Raw genomic sequence first — 21,694 nt, 5'->3', positions numbered from 1 at the left:
AAATTACATTGGCTATGTTGGGGTTCTTTTTCTCTTTTTAAAATAAATTTCTTGATGAGTTTTACTGATATATTCATTGAGGATATTTTGCATTTATACTCATGAATTCAGCCTTTCCATATTTGTATTATCCTCATCAAATTTGCTTTATAATTTATGCCAGCTTCTTATATCAGTTGTAGTTTGTTTTATTTCTATTCTTTAGGATTTTGTCGAGGTTTGAAATTACATGTTTCATACTATTGTCCCAGTATGTATGTATGTATGTGTGTATTTTGCAGGGAAGGATTTTTAGTTACTAAGTCAACATCTTTCCTTTAATGGCTATACGTATATTTGGGTTATCTATTTATATATCAATCCATTTTTCCTGTGAATTCATCCAGTTCATCAAAGTTTCAATAATATTCTGAGACATTTGTTCCAATTACCTTCATTTTTATTAATCACTGCTACATGTTTATGTACCATTTTAATTCCTAATTGGATTTAGTTATATATTTGCTGTGTTCTTAATGAATCCTGTTATTGATTTTCTATTATTCTTTTTTTCATCATTCTCTTTATAGTAAGCCAACACTCATTAGCTCTGCGTATCTTCTGAATTATATAAATTTCATCATTTAGCCATTTTGTTATTGGTTTTCTGCTTTTTCTTTTGTATTTATTTTGCTTTGACTTTTCTAAATTCTGAAGTCATATTTCAAAACTATGAATCTATCTTCTTTTCTGATATAATAAAACTATTGATTTTCCTTTATGACTTAGCTTTTTTTCACTCAAGTGAAGAAAATTTTAATAAGTTTTATTGATACAGTTTTAAATGTTTTCTAATTTCTTGAATTTGTGCAATGTTTGACACTATCCACATTTTTACTGTTTATATTAATGAGACAGTAGTATTTTTGCTTTAAAAAGTCAGTCACCATTTTTTCAGCATTACATTATCTCCATGATGATCTTCTATTAGATATTCATCATACCTTCTCATTTTATATTCTATGCTTTTGAATATTTTATTTATATTTCCTTCTCCTTGTGTGGCTGTAATGCATTCCATGTAATTTCTTCAAAGTTTACAGCTATTACTTTTCCCTTCCTTAGTCTAACAGACCATTTAGCCAATCACTGAGTTATTAATTTTGAGTAACGTATTTTTAATTTCTAGTGAGGCTTTTTACTTACATTTTTGCTTTCTTTTAAAATAGTCTTTTAGTTCTTCTTTTTATTTCTTGAGACATATTAAACATACTCATTTTATAATCTCATGTATAATACAGTATCTGAAAACTTTTTGAGTAACACTTTGCTGTTTCTACCAACTCACACTCTTTGAATCTGTAGCTTTGCGTTTTATGATATTTGATATTCAGCTATTCCTTATCTTGAAATTTTATCTGGTATCTAGATTGAGGTTTCAGTCTTCAAGAAAAAAATCTGTCTTTGCTCCTGAAGATGCTTAGCTTTACTACCATCTCACAGAACATTTAAATGACATTCTCCACTTAACTATTTTCAGATACACAGACAGCAGGAATTTCAGTCACAAATCCACTTAGATCACTACATTTAGAATTCTTAGAGAATACTGTTTGTTTTCCTCCACTGACTAAGTGAAACAAGCCACCTTCTCTGCTATTCAGTCTGAGCAACAGGTTTATTCATGATTTATGCTTGCGCTGGAGATGGAGATCTTTGTTTCTCATCTTCATGTCATGACTTCTAACTGGACTTCTCATCTGGATGAGCCTTAGGCTTTATCCCCAGGCTCCTGTACCAAATAGATATATTGAAATGGGAACCAAAGGATATCAGGGTTTCAGGGATTCCTTCAAGGCTAAATCTGACATTGGTGCACCAAAAAATTCCATCCCAAACATAAATGTTGGTCGTGACGCATTTCTTAATTTATTGAGAGCTTGTCAGGATATTTCATAGGATTTTTAGCAATAAAATACATGAACAAAACCTGACAGCTGAAAGTGAGAATGAGAGAAATATGAAGCTGATCTGAACGCACCACACAGTCATGAAGAGCCCAGCCCATTAGATCTGCAGCTTGAAGAAGATCCTCCTTAGCCCACCCACAAAGCCATAAACAAAATGCTTATTGTAAGCCACTGAGTTCCAAAGTCATTTGCTACAAAGCATTACTATAGTAATAGCTAATTAATTCATATGACAAAGCAATTTGTTGAAACAAAACAAAATAAGAATATTTAACTAAATTAATTAATTCTATTAATTCCTAAGATATTCTTCCATGGTAGAGGCACTCTTGTGAGCATTTATATGGGACACAATTATCTTCATACTCCATCCTTTCTGAAAGGTTAATCCCCAAAACTCCCTCCCAGACTTCCTTTCACCAGTCTTACATTCGTGTTCTTTCTAGCTACCTGACCACTGTGCCTTCCCTTTTGCCACCTTCCATCTATACCTCAGGCCATTTCTCCTTCAAGATGATTTGCCTCCACCTTTCTCAAACTGAGGTTGTACTATGGCAGCTCCCCAAACTATGTCAACATACAATTCAAATCCATTCATAAACTGAGGCTGTGAATTTTTCTCTCCCTTTAGATGGTCATAGGAAAGTATGAGAAGCCATAAATGTAAGTTAAGGGAAAGACAGGGAAGCTACAAAAGCAGGTACAATGGAAGTACCAGGGGAATTTGAGTCATTAGTTTATTTGTGCCTTCAGATTCTTCAGAAGAGTAATGTATGTATTCTTATTTTATAAGAAAACATTGCTATGCACATCCAATTTTATAATTTGTAGGATCAAAGAACACCCATTTATGGTGAAAAACTTATTTCTGGTTAACTTTTTTGATAGGGAAAAGAAAAGGCAGTTGTTAGATTATTGGCTGCGTATCAGATGTCAAGGGCTATTATACTGGGGAGGGGAATGCAGTGAGTAAGCAGAAAGGAAGGCAGTCAAGGGTATAAATACCCCAGCCTCACTCTTCTCCATTATCTCCCACGGTCTCTTGACACTGATTCCCATTGGCTGAACCCAGCAGGAAGACAGAGTGCAAAAGCTATCTTTAATGCAGTCTATTATAAAGCAGCCTTATGAGTCACAATACAAGTATGGGTGGGATGATTAGGGGAATGGATGGATTTGAAGAAGGAACCACAAGCTATCTAGAAAGAAGTAAATTTCCATAATTTTACTCAAAAAAGAAACTTCTACAAACATTATACTTAATGTCAAGGCTGTTAAGGAAATTAGACATTTTTCCTATCATATATGCTAGGGGTTTTGAGATTCTAATGATTGTAAAAATATATGAATCTATAATTTGTAAACAAATTCATAAAATTTAGAGATTATATCCCAAATATCTTAATATAAAGGCAGAATAGGTATATAAATTATTACATTAGTAGAATATTCACATCATAAATTCTATTTAAAAACCTCAGGAATCAGAACAAACTCACTCCAAACTCAAATTATTTTATATTTATAAACAGTTGTAGATATCAAATATTTTATGAAATGTATCACTTTAAAATGTGGGTAGAAAAAGGTGTACTCTTACCTGAGTTTAGAGTGCTTTTTGCATAATCTTTATAGTTAACTCTTCAGTAAAGAGTGACAACGACACTTTACTAACCAGACAACGACTGGGTTAGATTTACTCCCAGTCTAGGTTCTAGGCTCATTTCTTGGTTCTTAAATTCTGCTCCATAAGGGAGTGAACAAATGGAGAGTTTAAGCTGTGAGCTCAGTATTACTTTAAAAGGAAGAAAGAGCCATTAAACCTACAATTAATTGATCTATATATAAATTGATCAGCCAAAATGAAATAAAACCAGCCCTCAACATTGACTTTTCTACTACGACTACTACTACTGACAAGGAATGGCCTCCCGAACAATTAAAACTTGCAGATGGTTCTTTGTGGATGTGAATGTGAATCTGCTCAACAATCTCCTGGGATCCAGAATTTCCCAGGATGACTGTAATCTCAGGTGTGTGTGTGTGTGTGTGTGTGTGTGCACGTGAATCTTCAATTAAAATTGTTCCCCTCTGATAACATAAAAAGCTTCCAGCCTCAGCAGGATAAGGAAGTCTGACAAGCTTGATAAACCCAGTGACTGGAGAATAAAAAATCAAGTACTTCAAGATTGTTTAATACTTTACCACAGGTCCCTCACTCTGTCACCTAAAAGACAGCATTTCCTTTTTAAACACATGTTACCTCCATGACTCCTGAAAACACCTTAAATTTCATTGCCTGCTATAAGTTCCCAAAGCAAACTTACTACTGAATTCTCAAAAGCAGACACATGTAGTTCCTAAAATATCATTTAGAATTCTCTCATTTTCCTAGATTTAAAGATGTGGCTGATGACACCAAGTGGCAATCACTTTAAATTTCTAAATTTCTAGCAACTGAAATATTGTAGTCATTATAGGAAATATGTGCCAAATGTCTGCATGCCCTTTGGGTACTACAAATTCCATGGGATTTCTGACAAACACCAAATGACAGCAGATCCCAGGTTTCCTCAGTGCAGTCCCAATTTATGTCTGTGAACTCGGCATTATCATTAATAGCATCTTTCAAAGATGCACTGATTTGCATGAAAAATAATATGGTCACTCTAAGCAGAGGTAATTTTTCTTTATTCAGTGCATCAGCTGGCCATCCATGTCTCTCCAACAAAGAAAACGGCAATATGAAAAATTCCTATTATTACCTTTCTGCACAGCTAACGGGATTTCTTGAAGTTTCCAGATTGACCAAGAATCAATTTGCATGTTAATATTTTTCCTTCTTGATTTTTGTTGTTTTAAAGCTTCTTCAGCTTCTGCACGGTCAGTTTCTAGACTTTTAATCAGATAGATTGCCTCTGACAGCAATGTTTCCATTTCCTGCTTTAATTCTGGACACTTTTCATCTTAAAAGAGAAATACGTATTCACATTTGTTAATGAATCAGCCTATAAGCTAAATGGTGGGAACATAGGTACTATCTGAATTGCTATCTTTTTAATATTTACATGTTTAATAGAGAATTTTAGAAAAAATGAATTAGCCTTTTAAAGGCAGTTATCATAATACAATCATAACTTTGATTATAACCTTTGAAGATAAATTTAGAAATGAATAATTTATAAAATAATTAGAATAACTAAGTCTCAACCATTATCTTCATGTGTAATTTTTTTTTCTGAAGGGAAAAACACATGTTCTATTCACAGGCTGTATTACAGAGCTTTATTTTGAAATTATGCTTATGTTTCCCCCCATTCTTTGAGAAAAGCAAATCATGATGACTACGTCAGATAAATACTGAAAGTCCTCAAATGGTTCTAGAAAAAAGACACTTTATTCTTTATCTTATCAGATAATAACAACCCTAGTTAGCCTTGCCAGAAATTCATCACTGTTTCCAAATTCTATTCAGTTATAATACAAATGAGCTCCTTTAATAAGAAATATTTGTGTTCACTAAGAAAGACAGATATTGGTCCCATGTTGTGCGATATATACTTGTAAACAGTGGCTTCTGCCAAAATGCGACTTGACAAGAAGACATAAACAAACACCAAGTGTCAAGAAAGGCAAAGCCTCCAAAGAGCTGAAGCTGGAGGAAAAACCGTGAAACTGGATCAAGAAGAAAGGCAACTAACAGGCCTTTGTTTTGTTTTACTTCTGGACAATAAACACATTAATTTTCTGCCAGAAGGTAGTATTACACAGTGGTTATTAGTGCAAGCTTAGCAGTTACACAGTTTCTACTTCTAATCTAGTGGGCATGTCAAAGAAATTCAGCTTGTGCCTGTAAAGAATTCTTGAGAAACAGATTTCTCTATTGTAGTGCATCAAATTATATTCTCCTGGGCTGGTCTTTTACTTGGGTTCTATTTATTTGGTCTACTGTCTTCTTTTTTCAAATTCTACCATATTCTGGACACTTCACATTCTTAACTGTCTATTCTTTATGACAACCATATACTTTGAACACTGTATACTTCGGGCAACTTATGATCCATTCAAATTTTAGAACAAGATTTCAGTCTGAAACACATGAGGAAGTTAATGCCACTTAAAATTGAAGCACTGGATATATATGTTTTACCAAAGGTGACCATTATGTCTGTACAAGGTGTCTTTCATGTTTCTGTAATAGCAGTCTAAAATAAATGCTGCATGTACAATTTGGGGTAACTCCAATTCATTCTATTTAACATCTCTGTCAATTTTTTTCCCAGAATACCATCTCAACCAGTTTTACTATTTCATATTAAGTGAGAAACTATTGGCATTTTTTTGTTAGCATAAACAATTACAATAAATCTTTCTCACCCTGATGTTGTCTTATGTTTGAGAGTCAAATATACATGTTTATAATAAACATAATTGTAGTTAACTTAGCTTTTATTGTGACTATTAACACATTGATCCTTTCTCCTAGAATTTGTCATGTGAAAAATTAAGAAATAGTGAATGAGGTTTTCATCTTCATTATAAACATAAACAGTGAAAAGGAAAATAGTAAAAACAGAACCTCACTATGAATCACGGCTCTGAATAACAAAATATTTATGCTTCTCAAAAGTCCTGAGTTATTAGTTATCCTTCACTAGAAGGTGTTAAACAACTTTCTGTGGCAAGAGTAGGAGGAAGTGTTTAATATAATGTCAAGAATATATTCAAATATGTTGAAGATAATTTTAACACACATTTTATACCAGAATATAAATTATTTTACATTTTGTAAATTGTGACAAGAATATTAGTCTTAATTTATACAGATAGTAACGCTGTGATGTCCAATATGGTAGCCATGAACCACATGAAACTATTTACATTTAAACTTTGGTTAAAGTTAAACTTAAAAATTAAATTCTTCAGCCTCACTAGCTACATTTTAAGTGCTCAATTGCTGGATGTGCCTAGTAGCTACCCTGTTGGACAGCGAAGACATGGAACACTTCTACTACCACAGAAAGTTCTACTGGACAGCACTGAAATACAGTTAGCATCTTGAGAAGTGGGCAGGGATCATTATATACTCAGCACCTAGAGCAGTATATGGTATAAAACAGTAAAAATGTTTGTTGAATAAACATTTAATCAAATGATACAGAAGGTTCTCTATTAGACACTCATAAGAATGATAAAACTCTTCTTATATACAATTCTTGTGGAAGTTAGAAATTTATAAATAAAAGACCATGAGTTTTTAAATAATGCACTTATCTAATATGAGGTACAACTTTACCTCTCAATTCTGGTTTGACCTCTTTCACTACTGTAGCAACACTTTGATCTTCTTTCAGGTCTTTTGTGGAAGAAGTACTGTTCCTTTATAATGAGAAAGAAGTCACCAATTACTAAAGGAGGGCTGTACTTAAAGTTAGTAAAAAAAAAATTCAGGTGATGCTTTTACATTGAATTTTACATGTTAGTGATGAAACTTACTATACATGCAAATGCTACATATAGGAGATTAATATAGCAAAATTCTAATAGGTAATAGACTTTATATTCCAGGGTAATTAGAAAAGAAATTAAAAATTTGTTACACACAACTTGAAATTTCGTATTTTTAAAAACGAAATTCATCTTTTCTATAGACTGTTGCTATCAGAAAAAAGAGTTTATTGGAAATATTTCAAGAGCTATTTCTCTAATTTCAGTTTAGTAGTTTCTGAGGAACCAACATAAATGGTAAGGAGCAAAGTGTTATTTCACTTTTGAAGTTAATATGGTTTTAGAAAAATGTCCAAAATAAAATGTTGTATCTTTTCTAAAAAATCTTTCTAAGCTAAAGTTCTATATACTAAAAAAAAAAAAAATTCATTATCAATATTTCTCTGGTACAATTCTTGGATCCCAGACAAATTTTCATTGTATTTTTTTAAGAAGTACTCTTCCTGTGATAAAAGTTGTAAGAAAACAGATACCAACAACAAAGCAGGGAAGTTTCACTTCATCCATGTGATACTGCGTATGAGAACATTCCAGTTTACAGTTGAATAATATTCCATTGCACAAACATACCACCCCTTATTTATCTATGAGTCCACTGACGGATCAGAGGTTTCCACCTTTTGGCTACGGTAAATAATGATGACATGGATATTTTCATTCAAGTTTTGGTTTGAATACCTGTTTTGAAGTTTTTTGCATATGGATGGGTCATATGGTAATCCTACATTTACCTTTCTGAGGAACCACCAAACCGTTTTTCACAGTGGTAGAATCATTTCACATTCCCACTAGCAATGTACCAGGGTTCCAACATTCAATAAAAGTGTCTGGATCGAGCTTCTTTGTCTTGTTCCTGATCTTAGACTGAAAATTTTCAGTCTATTATCATTAAATATAATGTCAGTCAAGGATTTCTCATAAATGTCCTTTTCCATGTTTTGGAGTTCCCTTCCAATCCTAGTTTTTTGAGCGTTTTCATCATGAAAATGTACTGGATTTTGCCACGTGTTTTCCACAGCAATTGAGATGTTCACATGGAATTCCCCCCCTCTTTATTACTATGATGTATTACAATGATTGTTTTTTGTATTTTGAACCACTCTTACGTTCCTAGGATAAATCTTACTTGGCCATGATATATAATTCTACTAATATGTTGCTGGATTCATGTTGCTAGTGTTTTGTTGAGAATGTTTGCATCTATATTCATAAATTCATTGATCTACACTTCCTTTTCTTGTGATTCCTTTATCTGGCTTTATCAGAGTAATGCTGACCACACAGAATGGGTTACAAAGTGTTCCCTTTTCTTCCGTTGTAAAAAAAAAAAAAAAAGTTTGAGAAGCACTAGTATTAATCTTTCTTTCAGTGTTTAGTAGAATTCACCAGTGAAGCCATCAGGTCCTGGGCTTTTTCTCTGGTAGGAGATTTTTCCTCCTGTTACTGATTTTTAATTTCACTGAACTGGATCAGAGAAATACTTTCTATGATTTTAATATTTTTAATCTTTTGAGATTTTTTAATGTGCTTTAACATATGATCTATCCTGAATAATGTTCAATGTGAATGTGAAAAGAATGTGTTATCTACTGTTGCTGGGTGGAGAGTACTATGTAAGTCAGTTAGGCCTACATGGTCTTAGTTCTGCTCAAGTCTAATTCTTTATTAATCTTTTTGGTGCTTTTATCTATTATTGGAAATGGAGGTATTGAATTCTCAAACTCTTAATATAGAACTGTCTACTTCTTTCATTTCTATCAGTTTATACTTCATACATTTTGAGGTTATGTTTTTAGGTATGTATATAATTTTTATATCTTCTTGATGGAGTGGGCCTTTTATCAAGATATCAAGTATTCTTTGTCCCTTGTAATATGTTTTGGTTTAAAGTCTATTCTGTATTTTATTAATTTAGACACTCAAAGTCTCTTTTGGTTATCATTTCCTGAAACATACTTTTCTTCCTTTCACTTTCAACCTACTTGTGTTTTTCGATCTCAAGTGAGTCTCTTATAAACAGCATACAGCTGGATAATGTATTCTTATCCATTCTACCACTACCTATCTTTTAATAGGAGAGTTTAATTCACTTTCATGAAAAGTAATTACTGACAAGAAAGAACTTACTTCTGTCATTTTGCTATTTTTATATTTTTTATATTTTCATTCTTTAATTTTTCCATAACTCTCTTCTTTAGTGATTAGTTAATTTTATTCTTTTAGTTTCCTTTGTATTGGATTTCTGTGTTTTTTTTATTAGAGTTTTTCTTAGTGGTTCTTTGAAGATTATAATTAACATCTTAACTTCAAAAAATTAAGTATGAATTAAAACCAATGTAGTTTCAATAGTATTAAAAATTCTGTTCCTTTACAGCTCTGCTTCCTCTCTTTATGTTGTCATTTTCACAAATTACACATTTATACATTGTATACTCATTAATATAGATTTATAGTTAATTTTATCCATTTAATTTTAATTAGATAGAAAAATAAAATACATACATAATAAAAATGCAATTATACTGACTTTTGTATTTATCTTTGTAGCTAACTTTACTGTTGTTATTTCTTCATATGTCTTCAAGTTACTGTCTAGTATGCTTTCATTTCTGCCTGAAGGGACTACCTGAAGGATTTCTGATAGAGCAGGTCTGATAGTGATGGAGCCCCCCAGGTTTTGCTTACTGGGGTGGGAGTAGCTTAATTTCTCCTTTATTTTTGAAGGACACTTTTTGCAAGACTCAAAATATTTGTTTGACAGGTTATTTTCTTCCAGCATTTTACATGTCATTCCACTGCCTTCTGTCCTCCATAATTTCCGATGAGAAATTGTTTATTTTATTGATGATCTCTTGTACATGATAAGTCACTTCTCTCTTGCCACTTTCAAAATACTATCTTTGATCCAGGCTTTCAACAATTTGACTATATTATGTCTTAGTGTGAATCTCTGAGTTTATCCTGCTTAGATTTCATTGAGTTTAGTGGAAGTACAGATTCATTTTTTCCATCAAATTTGAAGAGTTTTCAGCCAATATTTCTTACATCTTCTTTCTTTTTTCTCTCCCCTGTCAGTCACTCTTGTACTCCAATTATGGGTATATTTGTATTCTTGATGGTGTACCTTGGATCTAGTAGGCCCTGTTCATTTTTCTGCATTGTTTTACCTTTCTGTTCCTCAGCCTGAATAATCTCAATTGATCTATCTATATGTTCACTGATTCTTTCTTCTGCCTGCCCAAAGCTATTGATGAATTTCTCTAATTTTTCATTTCATTTATTTTACCTTTTAGCTCTGGAATGTCTATTTGGTTCTTTCTTATAATTCCTATCTCTTTATTGATATTCTATATGTGTTGAGATATTAGTTTCCTGGTTTTGTTTAGGTCTTTGCCCAACAAATGCAATGTCTGGGCTTCCTCAGGTCCAGTTTCTTTAATTTCTTTTTTTCTTTTTCCTTGTTAATGGGACAAATTTTCTTTCTTTCTTTGCTTCCCTCATAATTTTTGTAAAAAACTAAACATTTTATCCAGGCTGCTTGCAACTCTGCCTTTATCTTCACTCTTGCCTATGCAGATCCTAAAGGTCAGCCAGAGGTAAACGATTCGTTTCCTTGGTCTTTTCTGAGCATGTGTTTAGCACTGGTCATACGTGTGCCCTTTTTCATTCTCCAGTACATACGAGAGCTTTGAAAAACCCCATTCCCCCATGTATCTTTTTTCCCAGTATCTTTATTCCTAGGCATTTTAGTCGGTTTAATGCTTGTCCTGACTGTTAACCACAGCCTCAGACACTGGTGGCAAGTATACACCTTTAAATGCTTTAAGCAAACACTCCCTGGAAGTGGCTCCAGCTCTGTGATTGCTCTAAGTCAAGAAAAACAAAGACAAGCCTTTGTGCTGTTCCTTCAGGGAGTCATCAGACCGGTCAAAACATTGAACCATAATTCTTTGAGAATAAGGTCCATATTGTTCCTTCTGGCACTAGCAATGTGCACCACAAGTGCAGGCTGCTTGTTTCACGGCCACCACTAATCTAAGGGCTGGAAGATGGCAACTGGGCAATTTAAAATGTCACAGTCATTTCTTAACACAATGTAGCAGACTTTTTCTTCATTAACTTTTCCCCTGGTTGTTGTAAGTTTTGGACTAGATTCCAGATTTCTGCAAAAGTTGATTCTAACCAATTTTTGCCAACTTTACAGTTGTTTTGTGGCAGGACAGAGTTCTGGAGATCCCCATTCTGCCATTTTCAGTGATACCCTAATTCTTATATTTTTAAAAATAAATTTGAATATCTAATATTAAAATACGCTTCCAATTTCCTGTTCTCTCTCAATTAACTCATGTTACAGCAGATTAATCATCAAACTTTGAACATAAAAATACAAAAGAAGTATGAAAGGCTCTTACCATTCTTCCAAAGAAGTTTCAAACTGTCAAAATGAAAGATCTCAATAAAAATCAATTTTTCAACATCTCAAAAACAATATTAAACTTAGCTCACACTTATATTCACTAATAAAACTATTAATACTTTACATTCTCCATTATATTTTTATCAAATTATACTCTTTTGTTTCCACAACAGGTATAAATACTTATCCTACGCAGTCACAGTCCTGTTCTTTTATTATTATTCCCACATAATTGTTCTCACCTTTCATCTCCTTCTAAATTTTACCCTTTCAGCAAGGGTCAAACCAAATGCCATTTACTCCTAAAAGACTTTCCACACAATCAGAAGTACACTGTATCCACTGAATTTTAATATATTACCAAAGAGTAGAAAACACATAATTACATTTGAGTTCACAGATATTCAGTTTTTTTTATAGTGTTATCCCTCTTCTGGGCTATAAACTCATTGGTAGGAGTCATATCCTACAGATAAAGTCTAATAGTACAGTGGACTATAAAGAGCACAAATTAATAAAAACAGAAGGAGTATACAGTCAGAATGTTAGGGGTTTCACAGATAATCTCCAATTCAAGATTTTAAATTGGACAGACATGGTTACTTCTCCTCAATTCCCACATCATACTACAATTTCTGGGGAAAAAATATATATATGTCAATAAAATCACCAGAATACATATTTTTAAAGAATTCCTAGAAATAGAGCAATAAGATGAGACTGATGGTGAAAACAGAGCAAAGAAAAGTATAACTGAGAAGCAGAACAAGGGGAGAACATTTCAGGAGAGGTGAAAGCCTTCTCTGCTGAGCTCATGAAAAAGTCCAGGTATGTGAGACTAAGCAAGTGATAATCAAAGTAAACAACTGAAGGGCTGCCTGTGATGAGATGGGTCAGTCCGCTCTTGCTGCTTTCCATCTCAAGAATCCAGAATACATGGCAGAGTAGCTACCTTCTACTCACTGCCATGAGAGTAATTCTCTAACCACACTGGAGATCTGCCTAAGATGGAGAAGCTGCCTAAGAATGGAAGTTATGGTTCTAGAGAGAAACAAAACAGAGCTTATGTAACCTGCAAAATCTTACACAGATACAAACAGGTGATTGAAGAAAAACAAAAACAGATTTATCAATGAGTGAAAAGATTCTAAGGGGTTATAAACGCAAATATAAGCTTAGTAAGGCAAAAGCAAAGGCTCACAACTTTCTTGCCTAGGCATATTACCTCCTACTTACAAAGAGGCTGGCAAAAATTTTTTACATTCTGCATGAAAGCCTTTGATATAAGCAGACTCTGACAGCTGCTAAAAAGCAAACAAATATTAACAGCAACAATAAACAACAAGAGGTTATACCAACAACCAGTAATCAGTCTGGTCTATCATTTATAAATACGAGGACAAAAGAGTATCCAAATATTTGAGGAAAGGTTAGAGCATGAAAAATAAGAAAATTTATTTCAGATATAACAGAAATACCGGAATGAATAAAAGTGAGTAATAAATTCAAGGTATATATCTCTTTTCTCCACAATATTAAAAAATAGAAAAATAAAATTTAGTATAAGAATATTCTTCAAATATAAAATAGACTAAAAGAAGTAAAAGATTTCATTACTCATATATATAAGAATTTATTATAAAATTTACATTTCAAATGAATGGAGATAAACAAGTCAATGAATGTTATTAGGATAATCTGAATAATTAAAGATAAAGTATCATATCTGCCTCATGCAACAAATAAACTTCAGGTGGCTAAAGAAGCTTAATGTAAAAAAACTATTAGAAATAATTTAAAAATTAAAAATCTTAATATGAGAAAGAATTTTTAAAACAATACAAAAGTCCCAGAATTTGTCACATGACAAATTGGTCTACATACAAATGTCTCTATGAAAAACCTACCATAAATAAGTTTAAAAGCAGAAAAAGAATTTGCAACTAACACAAACATAAGGGATATCTATCAATATTTCTGTAAATACATAAAAAATAACAACACAATAAAAAAATTGGGGAAACTACATGAACAGCAGTTAACAGAAAAATTAATGCAAATGGGCAGAAAGGATAAGATGCTTTATTTATATGTGCCAATTGATCTATCTATACATTTATCTATAGCTATAGACATGCACACATAATTACACACTCACAGATATACATTAAATGAATATTGTATACACAAATATGTTACAAAACCAGTATTTCAGCATTAAGTTTCCATCAGTTTGCCCATCTTCCCAACTATCTCCTACTCATTCCTCTCCTCTAAACAGGTTACGGTATTTGTTACACTGCTGGAATTTTCTAGTGACAATAGTGTAAGAGACTCAAAGGAATCTAAAAAAATATGGACGTCTAGCCTCTAAAGAAGAACTAGGAGAAAATAAATTTCTATTATTTAAGCCACCAGGTCTGAGATGTTTTGTTATGGCAACATGAGAAGATTAATACAGGAAAAAGTCCAAGATAGTTAGTTGGGTATATTTCTTATAGAAATCAAAATACCTCTCCAAACCAAGAGCTCACAGAGTAAAGTGACAAGAACAACAAATTAGAAAACTATTCCCAGGAAGCAGAACTGAGTCCTAATCAAGAACCATTCTTCGGCCTCAGATGTGGTAGACTTATACCATGTGCCCTTATAAATTTCAAAATTTTATGCATTAGTAAATGCTATGTGCCTTTCATTCTTCCACTTTTGGAAATGAGAGTGTTTTTTGTGATGATTCTTACCCGCTTCACCATTATATGCTAAGTGTGCAGGAGCAGTATTTGACTTGTCATTTTAATTCACATATCTCTCGGTCAAAAGAAGCTGCACCCGAGAAATATCATCTGCACGGTATCCGTTGCAGAACATGTGACTATGGACCCTCTGCATGATATCATAATGGAATAAAACTTTTGGGGAGCTGGTGATCATAGTTTGCATTTGGATAGGTTATTCATCATGTTGCCAATGGATTAAGTAATAGATTGCTACATAAATGGTCCCCAAAGAATCATGTCTCCTGGTATCCACATCTGGCCTAATACTGTACTGGATTAACAGGGGGATTAATTATATGCTTTGCTTTGGCCAGTGGGGCTTCAGCAAACATAACACAAGCAAAGCTTTATTAAGCACTTGCCCATTGAGATTTGTCCTTTTAGAACATTCTCTCAGTCACTGGACATATGAGTGAGGCCATCTTTATCAGTATTCCCAGGTGAGGTAGCAGATGTGTGCATCCACATGATTGGCCCCAAGCAAGAACTAACAAAATTGCCCAGCTGATCCCAGAACAGATTGCTCAGTGGTAACCAAATAAATGCTTGTTCTAGACACAAAGTTATAGAGAGATATGTGTGTATGTATGCATGTGTGTGTGTGTGTGTGTGTGTGTGTGCACATGCACATGTAGCAACAGACAACAGAAAAAACAATGATTACTTTTCTGAAGATATTTCCATTAGAGTAATGGGGACCAAACCCAGATTGCAATGAATAAATGAGTAACTGGGTGGTGAGGAATCAGAGATACCAAATTTAAGCAGCTCTTTTCAGATGTTAAGTGCAATGGGAAGAGAAAAGAGAAGGGATGTATTTAAAAATATGTAAAGGATTTTTTAAGAGCTCTTGAAAACAGAAGAAATATCAAATATTTCTTTAAGTTTCAAACAAAATAGAATTAACAGAATGAAAGAACTCAAAGTATTTGGTCAAAAGGGTCAGATGATAAGGTTTCAGGATTAAAAACAGGTATGAAATGGTGTAAGCAAAGCCAAGTTTTCCAATTACAATTATAAGCATTGTAACAATCTTGCTACTTGGTCCTCAGAGCTGAGATACTCTCAGGAATAGATGACACAGTACAGTGGTGAATAGGATATTCTTAGATCTCAGACACACCTTGTCTGGATCCTGGCTCTGCCACTGACTGTATGATCTTGGAGGAAATCAACCTCCAGAATCATTTTCCTCATCCATAACTGGGGATAATGGGAGTTTCTACCTCACAAGGTTTCTACAAAGATTTAATAAAATCATGCACATTACATGTTTGATACAGTTTACGGTATATAGTAAACACTTAGTAAATATGAGCTTTATTATTGCTGTTATTGATGACGCTGTTATTGTTTCTGTACAATATATTCTTTATATTTTAAAGAATGATTTCTAAATACTTTCTCTCTATGCCATTCTTCTAAATCATGGTAGCATCTTAATGACTTATATTGATTAAATGAAGAGGAAATTCTCATTTCAGTAGAGATCAATCCAAATTAAATAAAGCTATCTATAGGCAGTCTAGGAGAATAAACTAGAACAAAAATAAAACAAATTTTATTTGTATTGGAAATTATCCAGGCAATTATTTCTATCATTTTGCAGTGTTTTCTCATTCTTTGCAAAAATGAAATATATAGAAAATGATCACAGTAACTACTCTAAAGAATTTCCTTTTCAAGGTTCAGAATTACAGTTAAACTTCCAAGAGTGGATGGACAAATTTATGGCAGTTGCCTCTCTGTGAATCACAAGCTCTACGTGTTCATTCTGACTGCAAAGGAAACCACTGTGATATGATGGACAAGCAAACTAGAACTAGGCTTATCCAAAAAAGACTGACCTTTCACTGATCAAATACATTCCATACCCAAAGTATATGACAGTTTTACAATTACTTACAGAGCTTTATCTAATAAAAGAAACAAGTATCATCCCAGAAGGAAACCCCACACCCGTCAGCAGTCACCCTGGGCCTTAGGAAACCACCTGTATGTCTCTATAGACTTGCCTCCTTTAGGCAATCACATTAATAGGATCCTATAACATGCGGTCTTTTGTGATTATAGTAATAGTTCCACAACTCTGTAAATACACTAAAACCACTGAATTATACACTTTAAATGGAAAACTTTATGACATGTAAATTATTTCAATAAAACTATTTTGAAAAATCAAGCAGTTTGTAAAGAAACACAGTCAACAATGTATGCAAAAGTGAAACTGTTGAGAATTAAGAGAGGAAAAACTAAAGGGCACTGACTTCTTTCTCCCTGACCTTGATCCCACCCCAATTCCATCATAAATGCACTTCTTGCAGTCTCAAAGAAAAATCCAACTTTGTTGGGAGGAAATGTCACTGTGGATTGAATAAAGTCAAGGTCAACAGCATTATTTCAACTATACTTTCATATTTGGGGGCCTCAGCAGGAGAAATTTAAATGAACCTCTACTTGGGCAAACACTCTCTTCTCTTTGCTGGCTGCTGGACCCTTCATGTAATGGGCTTAGGCGTCAGATGGAACTCAGTTCAAATTCCATCTCTAATGCTTACTATCTGTGGGATGTGTAAACTACCTGACTTTCTAAGTCTTAGAACTTTCACCAGTAAACTAGGATTCCTATATAGGACAAATACAAAAGTATAAATTTGTTAAGTAGCTAGAAAATAGCAGATGTTTGGTAATGGTAGCTTTCACTATATTGAGTGGAGAGGTGCCTCAAATGTATCTTTCCAAGTTCTGCTTCAGGTCCTTATTTATTTTTTCATTCAACAGACATTTATTGAGTGTCTACTATGTCTCAGGCACTGAGCTAGGCACCAGAGACAGCACTAAACAAGTAGCCCTGGTGCCTGTCCTCCTCGAGATTTTCTCTTTATTCAGCTCACTCATTTATATAATATATATATGCAAGAAAGGCTATTTTTTCAGTGTTCCTGAAGATAAACTGTAAAATATCTTAGCTTATTCTGTGAACTATTTTATCTAAGGTAATCTTTTAGCTGGTCCATCATCTACAGTGTTTAACAGTTCATTAACTGCTCAGAATCTCCAGTAGGACTGAGTAAAGAACATGAGCTTTGATAAGAGACAGAGTGTATTCAAATCCCAATTCTGTCTTGTAACCTTCAACAAGGTTCTCAACTATTTTAAATGATTCCCCACTTACCAATTAGATGTAACAATAACCATTCAACAAAAGTTTTGTGCTGTTATAATGGTTTATAACAGCTTTCACAGTGCAGCTATTATAATTATAGCTATTATAATTGTTTATTAACAAACACCCATGAATCTATTTTCATCATTTTAACAACATACACAGTTGTTAATTAAACCACATGTGAAGTGCATAGCATATCATATCAATTAATATTAATTAATACTAATTCTCTTCTATCTACTTAACATACTCTTCAAGGCCCAGGCCACCATTAGACCCGTGACCTGCAAAAGCATTTTGTGAAGTGTGTTCTGATTTGGGGGAACAAAGAGTCAACGGAGATAATAAAATACTAACACAGAATGATATAAATAATATTATAGAAATAACAATAGCTAATGTACATTGAGTGTGTATTGTATGCTAGTGCATATCTAACATAATATCATTATCTCCTTTACCATCTGAGGTCACAGAACACGTGGCTCTAAAGGCTGTGACCTTAAAAAAAAATAAAAATAAAAATAAAGGCTGTGATCTTAAAGACTGCACCCTAATGCTTTTAGAAGGAGACAGTACCCTAGATCAAGCATGGTGAGGCGCCATCAGAACTTTCTCAGAGCCAGATCCAAACTTATCTTCCTGTGTGGGCTGTGAAATAATTGTGCATTAATTGCTTAGAAACACAATGTTAATAATAAAAGGTATGAGAAGGTTTTTATCATTCCTACACCATCCTTTGAAAATAATTATTTCAAGTTTGAACTCCCTTCAGAATAACAAAGGCAAACCTCAACGGTAAAAAGACAAAGAAAGAATCATTATATTATCTTTTAACAGACCTATTAAATATGTCTTTAGAACAACATAACTCGTTAAAAAGTGCATTCTGTCCTTTTAGACATCAATTTACTCATCTAATCATCTAATCAGTTTAGTGTCCCCCCAAAAAATGTAAATACTATTCAATTTACTAGTCAAGATTGGCTTATGGAAATTACTACTTAGTAATTTGGATAAATTATTACTTAGTAATTTGGATAAAGAACAAACAAGTAGGGAAAAAAATCTATTTAGTAAGGTCGTTTCACCCTTCTGAAGTGACACTATCAAAAACATGTCCAGATTAGTAAATTATGCAACTGAGCAAAGATTCTATAAATGATTCCAAGAATCATTAGAAAAATAACTCCCTGTGTTCTTTAAGTAACAGACCCTGATGCGCTCTACAGAGCTTACAGAAAATGTCAGCATTTTAACTGTCACTTACCTGTCTCAAATGTTCCTGTATTTTAGACTCCACATCTTCAATGTGTGAAATTATTTTGTTGACACATGGTGCTGGGATATTTACTAAAGCACAGCTTTGACGTCGGCATGGGTAGCCAAAGTAAATGCCTTTATTCACCCCTACAGATAAGGAAGACAGAGGACATCAGCTCGCAGTTATATACAGAACAGTAAACACTGTTATACAGAATATGTAAAAAGTATTCTGATTCATTAATATTAATACTCAAACTTTCTGTGATAAACAGATTGGTAAAATTGTCAGAGAATTATAGATTGAACCTCCAAATAATTGAAGAGCTACAATAAAATAATCATTTATGACTTACAATGTAAGAGATAAAAATAAACCTAGGAAGCAAGAATAAAACTTCAAGCAAAGTTAAAAAGTTAAAGTGTTCCATAGCATCATGAATTAAACACTGAAAAAGAAAAAAGGTAGAAAACCAGTTAATCCATCTGTTTCTAAATAGATCCTGAATCACTTAAAAACTGACTTTGAAATATATTTTAAATTCTCCCTTCAAAGAGACTCCACATCTTCCAGTGTAAATAATATCCAACTACTCATGCACTGAAGAGTTCTTCCTTAAATCCAGCATGGTTTCTCTTGCTGAAAAAAATAAAAGCAGGTCCCCATCATCCTCATAATAACCTCATTTTCCACCTTCCATTTTTGAAAATTGGAGTCTCATGCGAAGAGTGATTGATGGTCTCACTATGGCATTCAAGTTGTACTCATCATAAAATCCACTCAGTCTGATGTGCCTCAGTGATTCTAATCCTGGCATGTCCCGAATCAACTGAAGGTTGCAGGAGCACAGCAAAGTTGTCCATGAAACTCTACCAAAGTGCTTACTTGCAGTCCCTTTGCCTCTAAGGACTCTACTGGGCTGGGTTATAGCTGCAATCACTGATCTAAATGCAAGACACAAAATAAGCTCAGTGCCTCAATGAGAACAGTCTGATGTCCTCATTTCAGCTGACCTTGAGGACCACAGAAGTAATACTGGTGCCTCCAGACTGACTTTTGTTTCAATGTCAACACATAGAGGTGGTAAATATTTCAGATATCTTCATTTTAATTGTAATCTCTTAAATATCTTTTAAGTGAAATCTCATAATATTCTCCTCCAAAAACACAATCTCTGTCAAAATTACATATTTATTTCATTTACAAATGTTTTTACTCTATCCCATATATAGAATAACAGTCCACATAGAGAAATATGTATACATGTACATATATTTTAACATTTTTGAGCACCTAAAAATATGTGCCAAACATGGGACTATGCTAAGTACTTCTGATGCCACATTTTATTTAATCCTTACAAAAATCTCATGAAATGGGATTATTACTTTGATTTCATATATGAGGAAATCAAAGCTTGGAGAAGTTATATAAAGTGGCCCATTCCACAGAGCTGTTAGATGGGAGATCTGAGACTTGAACTCCCTGGCTTTGGAGTGTAAGAAATACCATGAAGGTTGTTTTTATATTTTTTTAAAATGTGACAAAATAAAGAGAAGCAGTTTTAAAAATATATTTCAGGGCATTTCAAAAGTTTCACATATCACTTGTTCTTGAAATTTGAATGCTCCTTCGAAACATCAGTGCTGATAATTGAACACATGTTTGTTTTGACCACAGTGAACACACATACTTGGTGTGACTATTTTCTGTGTTATATCCCCTCTTTCCTTTTTAGTTCACACACAGATGAAAGTATATTTTCATCTCTGTAACAGTCAAAGGACCAAAAAATAAGCTGTTAAAAATTAAATACGATCTCCTATCCAAATACCCTGATAAGGGCATGTTGCCCTTCCCTCCTGAAATAAGATTTTACTATTCATTTAACAATCAGGCAGTCCTCCTTATACTCAGAGTACTTGCTTTGCTTCATTAAGTCTGGAGAAAATAAGGACAGCAATAACTCATTTAATATTTTTCCACATGTGCCAGTCTCAACCTACTAGGTGAATATTAACTTCATAGCACCTCTATGGTATAGGATTAACATTTTACATACGGTAAAGTGAGTAAAATGAAATACTGTGAAGTCAAATTTTGCACCAGAAGTCTTCAAAAGCAGCACAAGAGAGAACCAGAATTCAGAAGTTCTTATTACTCTTTGATTCTAATGTATGCACAGTGTAAGTTAAACCTTTCCTTTCCTTTTCTTTCTATTTTACTCAGATTAAAGATACACCTAGAGCACTAAACTAGGTGTCTATGATCATTCATTTTTTGACTTGACTGGTAACTGTGATTCTTAAGCTAACACTGCTCAGTGTCTAACTTCAGATTTCTCACTTAATAAATGAACGAGTTGGTAAGGTTTTATATAAGATCATTTTCACCTAAACTGTCACGATACAATGAATTTATGGTTTTAGTCAAACAAGCTCTTCCTTGTGAAGCCTGTGCACAAATGATCAGGGTGAGTATTTAATGAATTAAGCTCAGGGAGGACTCTCATTCTCTCTAAAACTCTGCCCAACTCCAACTTCCTTGCCCAGAATCAATGCATAAGAGGAAATCTCCCTGGACCTCAGCCAGAGTTGAGGTTTGTTGAGA

At 33.5% G+C, this 21,694-nt stretch overlaps 1 protein-coding gene across 1 annotated transcript in view; it reads right to left on the bottom strand.

Annotated features, from left to right (window-relative positions):
- CCDC178 (coiled-coil domain containing 178) overlaps positions 1 to 21,694 on the bottom strand; it is a 260,878-nt gene that overhangs the window by 229,364 nt on the left and 9,820 nt on the right. Inside the window, 4 exon segments of the mRNA XM_031438906.2 lie at positions 4,715 to 4,915; positions 7,246 to 7,328; positions 11,870 to 11,892; positions 19,091 to 19,230. Of these exon segments, the coding sequence (XP_031294766.2) occupies positions 4,715 to 4,915; positions 7,246 to 7,328; positions 11,870 to 11,892; positions 19,091 to 19,230 (447 nt within the window).

Source organism: Camelus dromedarius, chromosome 32 (genome assembly GCF_036321535.1).
Source record: "Camelus dromedarius isolate mCamDro1 chromosome 32, mCamDro1.pat, whole genome shotgun sequence".
Taxonomy (NCBI): Eukaryota; Metazoa; Chordata; class Mammalia; order Artiodactyla; family Camelidae; genus Camelus; species Camelus dromedarius.
This window is presented reverse-complemented; position numbering and strand designations above follow the sequence as displayed.